The sequence below is a fragment of the Haematobia irritans genome, chromosome 5, assembly GCF_050003625.1.
Source record: "Haematobia irritans isolate KBUSLIRL chromosome 5, ASM5000362v1, whole genome shotgun sequence".
NCBI classification, from domain to species: Eukaryota; Metazoa; Arthropoda; class Insecta; order Diptera; family Muscidae; genus Haematobia; species Haematobia irritans.
The window spans coordinates 174,754,517-174,761,213 of NC_134401.1; the positions used below are offsets into that span (position 1 = coordinate 174,754,517).

General features: G+C 31.8%; 1 protein-coding gene across 1 annotated transcript; it reads left to right on the forward strand.

Moving 5' to 3' along the window:
• Positions 1 to 613: 613 nt before the first annotated feature.
• Positions 614 to 2,705, forward strand: LOC142239601 (putative gustatory receptor 2a). The gene is made up of 4 exons (XM_075311394.1): positions 614 to 848; positions 1,351 to 2,177; positions 2,237 to 2,398; positions 2,476 to 2,705. Exons 1-4 carry the CDS (start codon positions 617 to 619, stop codon positions 2,563 to 2,565), a joined length of 1,311 nt encoding a protein of 436 aa, XP_075167509.1. The 5' UTR covers positions 614 to 616; the 3' UTR covers positions 2,566 to 2,705.
• The last annotated feature ends 3,992 nt before the right edge of the window (positions 2,706 to 6,697 follow it).

Below are 6,697 nucleotides of genomic sequence, written 5' to 3' on the forward strand. Positions count from 1 at the left end.
CCAGACCCACATATAGTTTATTCAAGAATGATGTACTTTACCTATTTTAATGTACAAGCAGATTGTCCAGTAAATAAAAATACAATTAGACATATAAGATTCGAAGAGTAAATACGAAAAGGGATAGAATCTATCCTATTGGTCATCGTATTTTGTAAATCTCTCATAATTTCACTCTCATTCTCACAAAAACCGTTTGAGAAAATAAGAACAAAGAACCAAAAATGAAAAATCAAAAGCAAAAACCATTTGAGAAAATCATAGCAAAGAACCAATAGATATAGAAAATATATCTTAATGGTATGAAAATACGACAGTAATAATGTAATAATATCAAACTTATAAATGGCGTTTCCTTATCCTTTCAATAGCTTTCGACTATCGATTTTGGAACTCAAATTACGATCCTAAATTATTACACTTATGCATGAAACTGTGAACCCTTATTTAATTCTTCAATGACAAATTTCCTTGACCTTGCACCTCCCGAGCTAACCTGTTGATTTATTTACGGCGCATGTCCCCACTTGACAAAATGCTAATTGGGTGCAAGTGCTTTATGCCTGGTCACATTTGATTAGTTATTAAACTAATAGCGAAACTGATAGTTTGAGGCATGGGCAAATATAAACTGAAGGAAGTTTTTGAAAAAATCCGTAAATCTTTTTGTGGACATTTCAATGGCAACGATTTTGGATTTGTTGTATATCCTTTTTTAAAAATCTTTAAAATTTTCGGTTTTATGCCAATTAATTTGGACCCAAATGGATTTTTAAACGAGAAAATTCGAATTGAATGGGATAAATGGGCTATATGCTGGTCTTGGTTGGGATCCATAATATATGTGGGTAAGTAAGCATAAGGTTTAATTTTTATTTGAACAACCAAAATATCAGTATATTAATATGGGCACATTATAATCTTACACGTTTTCTTCCTGACAAAGTATTTGCTCCTCGAAACCAAATTGGGTTTTAGATTTCTCACCGATTGAGGTCTTATCTTTTCAACAGTGGTCGTCCTTCAGCCACTTCTGGTGGCCTCATGCGTCTAATATTAATTTTATATAATTTTACTACAAGAAAATTATTTTCTACTTGGATCCCAAGGATGAGGACTTGGATTTAAAGATTTCTGATTCCGGGCCAAAGATGTGGCTTCTTTAAAAAAAATTATTATGGAAGCTATTCTACTTGTAAATCTTTTTTTTTTGTAGAGACGAGCTTGAAATATTCAATAATTTGGGTTCAAAAGTCCATTTTTCCTTTATGAGATGGGGTCGGCAAATTACAAAAACGTACTATCCGGGCTATTATTTGTTTCTTTGATAAATAATTTCTCAATTTTCAGTTGGTTTTATTTTCGGAATCCATCATATCAGTTCAACGAAACGTCTGGAAGAGTTACATGAAACAATGGTAATTGCTTATTTTACCAATTGGGCCCAACTACTATTTCTCTTCCTACTGGGTGGATATGCGGTACTGAATACATGGCTGAATCTGCAGCAATTACATGGATTGCTTTCATGGATATCTCAAATTGATGGCCAACTAGAACATGTTACCGGAAGAGAAGTAAACTATTTGCAAATGAGGAAAAGTATGTTTGTACAATTAATTGTGGTTATTTTGGTGAGTGCCTCACTCTCCATGGCCAATTGCGTCGTAATATATTTGGGTCCCGAATTTCCAAATGTAATGTCAACATGTTTTTGGTTTGTATGCTTCTTCCCAATATTATTGTTGACCTTAAAAGAGTTCCAGTTCTATAATTTGATGTTCATATTAAAATCAAAATTCGATTTGATCAATAATGAAATCTCTCGATATATTAGAAGAAATCCCCACTTTACTATGGTAAAACCCCTTAGTGATCTAGAGGGCTTGGCAAAACCCCAGTGCTCTGTAGAGACTTTGAAGCAATTGCTACAGATTTATGCCAATTTAGCTGACTGTGTGGAACTCTTATTGAACATTTTCGCTTGGCACTTGCTCTTCTTAACGACTGCTTCGTTTGGAGTGATAACAATTCAAGGATATAATCTTTTTGCTGCTTTAGTGGCACATAAAATTGCAATCGATGCCTATCAGTTGATAGTGGTTATCTGCTGGATTTTCGTGCAAATAGCTGTTGTTGGAATTAATGTCAGTGCTTGCTCAAAGACAGAATATACGGTGAGTTATCTCTTTTGAATTGGACACTAAATCTTTAATGTCAAATGTTTTTGCCGCAGATGTCCCTTACGGGTACTCTTTTGCATAGAATTGGTTCGGAGAGTATTGGCATGTCTAACTTATATACCATTCTTCAATTATTCTCCATGGAAGTGATGCAACGAAAGAACTGTTTTACTGCTGCTGGATTTTTCAATATGGACTACAAATTGATAACATCGGTATTATACACAGAATAATTTTGAAATTGACTGAACTCCCATTATCGCTCAATAAAAGCCCTTGTTTTTCCTTTCAGATTGTGGCTGCGGTAACTACGTATTTATTGATAATTATTCAATTTCATACCAGTATGGATAAAAATTCTATTCCAAGCAGAGGATGGTAAAAGATTTATGATGTACGAGAATGTATAGGAAATGTCTCAATATTGATATTCAGGAATTTGTATTTATTAATTTTCAATTAGTATATCCTATTATGTATTTTTACGTTACACCTAATAAATGTATGTATATTCAAATAAAATGTATGGTGTTATAATTATAGAGTTAAATAAACGAAACGCGAACCGCAAACATTTGAAAAGAAATGGAAAGTGTTTTGAATTCAACACTATTTTCAACAAATGTATTTCTTGCGTTTATTTCTTCTAGCAAACGTGGGTTTATGTCTACGCTGATACAAATTTCGTAGAAAGCTCTAATTTGAAAGCTCTTAGTCACTTAGTCCCACCACAGACAAGAAATTACCACCACAGCTCTAATGAGTTCGTATTAATATTTACGATATAAAAGGTTCAAATATTTTGTTTTTTTTTTGGAGAGAATCTTATAACGCCATAATATCATTTGATCTCGGAAGATATTTCTATTGTTCAACTTGATTTGATTAAGGTCTACTTTGTTTTAATAATTATGAAAAATTCTTCAAAATTACTGAAATCGTCATTAAATATGTTGAATTTCGGTACACTCAAAAAAAGGGGACACCTATAATTCACTAAAGCCGATTTATATCTATTTTAGTTCAAGAAATTATTACGTTTTAAGAAAGTTTCCAGGACTTAATAATTTTTTACGTATGTTAATTAAATTAACTAAAATAGAGGAAACAAAATTTACGGCACTAAATATATTTTTGTAATTTTGAACTCCATTTTTATACCATTCACCACTAATGTGGTACAGGGTATAAAAAGTTTGTGCATTTGTATGTAACGCCAAGAAATAGTGGATATAGTCCCATATTTTACTATACCGATCGGCTTAGAATTAATTCTGAGTCGATTTAGCAATGTCCGTCTGTCTGTCCGTCCGTCTGCCTGTATATGTAATTTTGTGCACAAAGTACAGCTCGCAATTTAAGCCCGATCGTCCTCAAATTTGGCATAGGGCCGCTATTGGTTTTGGAAAAAGTCGGTTCAGATTTAGATATAGCTGCCGTATATATTTATCCCCGATTTGGTCATAGTTAGCGTGTTTATCAACCGATTTTCTTGAAATACCGTATATCCAAATATTTTATAAATCTCGAAAATCTTGCAAAATATCAGCCAAATCGGTTCAGATTTAGATATAGCTCCCAAAATTTACTACCGATCTTCGTGAAATTTTGCACAGTGGGTAGAATTGACATTCTACCAATGCTTGGTAAATGTGATTGAAATCGGTTCAAATTTAGATATAGCTCCCATATATATCATTCGTCCGATTTGAACTTATATGACCACAAAAGCCAGAGTTTTGCCGTGATTTGCTTGAAATTTTGCACAAGGAGTACGTTTAGTAGTATCGGTAATTGTGCCAAATTTGGTTGAAATCGGTTCAGATTTAGATATGGCTCCCATATATATCTTCCGTCCGATTTGCACTCATATGACCAGGGGGCCAAAGTTATACTCCCATTTACGTGAAATTTCGCATAGATAGCAGAATTATTATTCTAACTATACATGTCAAATTTAATCAAAATCGGTTCAGATTATATATAGCTCCCATATATACGTACACCAGAGTTGGGGAAATATGGTAGACTGTTACACATTTTATACCCATTTTCAATAGAAGTTTCCTCCAATTAACTGGGTAGCGTTAGCCGACTTAAATTTTAATTTTAGAGATTTTGTAGAAGTAAAAAAATTGTCTCCTTTATATAGCTTCCAGCAAATGTCAAGTAGTTGAGATGGTAACACAAATTTTGGCCTACATAGGGGTGAAGGGTATATTATAGTCGGCCCCGCCCGACTTTAGACTTTACTTACTTGTTTTCTTTCAAACTATGAAATTTTCTTTAGTATGTGAAAAATAATAATTAATAATAATTTTGTCTAATATTTTTTTTGTTTGAATTTTCGAAAATTATATACTTATTTTTGTGAAATCGACGTGTCAACTATCAAATTTGTTTGACTAAAGTCCACTTGGCTGTAATAATTCTGAAAAATTCTTCAAAATTAATGAAATCGTCATTAAATATGTTGAATTTCGGGGACACCTATAATTCACTAAAGCCAATTTATATCTATTTTAGTTCAAGGAGTTATTACGTTTTAAGAAAGTTTGCAGGACTTAATAATTTTTTACGTACGTTAATTAAATTAACTAAAATATAGGAAAAAATTATACGGCACTAAAGACATTTTTGTAATTGTGAACTCCATTTTTGTTTCTTTCAAACTACGAAATTTTCTTTAATAAGTGAAAAATAATAAATTTTCTTTTGTTTTTTTTTTGTCGAAAATTATTTACTTATTTTTGTGAAATCAACGTGTAGTAAATATTTCTAATACAGTTTAGTTTCAATTTTCTACAATATTGGCGGTGAGTCGCCAAATTGAAATTTAAATGGAGTATGGTATGATGTGGAATCCTTCCCTCATTTCAACAATTTTTTGTACTATTTAGTTAAATTAATTAAAAACGAGAAACAAATTTACCCACGAAATACACGAAGTTCGTATTTCCTAGAAAATGGTTCGAAATAACTTAAAATATGAGGCTAGAGACATTTTTGCAATTTTTAACTACAATTATTTCCGTCAAAATACGATTTTAAAACGGATATCTTTACATAAAAAAAAATTGTGTTGGTTTTAATAAATTTGACTCACTTCTTAGGTATCGCGGTATAGTTTAAAGCCTGAATACAGAAACTTTCGTTATAGTAAACACTTTTCTTAATGATTTTGATACCACATGAAAAAACGAATAAATTCAAATTTCTTTCTCAGTATCAAGTAAGTAAAACTAAAATTTAACCCTCCGTCATACACATGTTTCGATAGTCACATTCGTAACACATGAGGCCTGGCCAGACCCATTATGTATTTTAATGTATTTATATGGAAAATATGCTATTTTGTTGATATTATTACATTATCACTGTCGTATTTTCCGTCCTGATTTTTTCACACATCGATAGGTAATAAAATTTTAGGAGGGTACCAGAAGATTCAGGTCTCTAGCTATATTATAAATGTATTTTAATTACAATTAGAATCGAAAAAGGTCTGGCCAGACTCATGTGTCTGTCCGAGGGTTAAAAGATAATTGCGTCTTAAATGCAACTTTAGTGTAATTTTTCTCCTCTTTGTGATGCATTAAAAACCAGTGAACTCACGAGGACACTAAAGTCAATTAAACTTTATTTGAGTTGATATTAATTATTGTTTTAGTTTATATTTTGTTTGAATTTGATTTTAGTTTAAATTGCCCCAATATTAGAAAGTTTCATTCACTTTAATATATTTTTTTGCGTACCTTAGCTAAATGAATTAAAAAAGCGAAACAAATTATACACAAACGAAGCATAAAGATTTCCTAAATTCATATTTTCCACAAACAGTTCAGAATATCTTAAAAATCCTAATTTGCAATGCGCCCTTCTTGAATTTTGTATGGCTCTAAAAACACATTTGTAATTACTAACTGTATTGTTTTCCTTCTAAAAATTTCCTTAACATAGTAGAACTGTGTCTAAAATATTTTCCTGAATTTTAATTTTTGCGATATCGGCAATTATAATACAGTTTGGTTAAAAATTTCTATAATTAACGTAAATTTTTCTAACTGATGGATTACCCTTTTTTAGTCTGATACATTATTGAAACCCTATGTAAGGACTTATGGGAAGTCATTGCGAATTTTTCTGAGTGTACTGATACAATTTATATAAAAAAAAAAACATGTAGTAAGAAGTTTGTCAAAATTATCATAACACCCTCTTAATCCTGTGTAGTATGACCGTGCGTATAATTGTGCGTCCGTCTGTCTATAACTTTGTCCATTTACTGGTTAATTTGTATGACTTGTTTTGTAGAAGCAACATTTATTCAACGGGAGGCTATTTTTAGACTCGATCACGTTTGAGTTTTGTAAATAAAATAAAGCCAAACAAGACAAAGTCTACAATTGCAAATACGGCTTAACTGCAATTGCCGCCAACTCTGCCGCGTCCGTCTGTCGGTTTGTCACAAAAACGGCACCAAGAAAAACCGGCATTGAGTTCAGCTGGACCAC

Excerpts from the sequence above, each read along its gene's own strand:
- LOC142239601 (XM_075311394.1), top strand. The coding sequence starts at position 617 with ATGGGCAAATATAAACTGAAGGAAGTTTTTGAAAAAATCCGTAAATCT. Across the intron at positions 849-1,350 it reads GGGATCCATAATATATGTGG|TTGGTTTTATTTTCGGAATC; the intron begins GTAAGTAAGCAT and ends CTCAATTTTCAG. Across the intron at positions 2,399-2,475 it reads ACTACAAATTGATAACATCG|ATTGTGGCTGCGGTAACTAC; the intron begins GTATTATACACA and ends TTTTCCTTTCAG.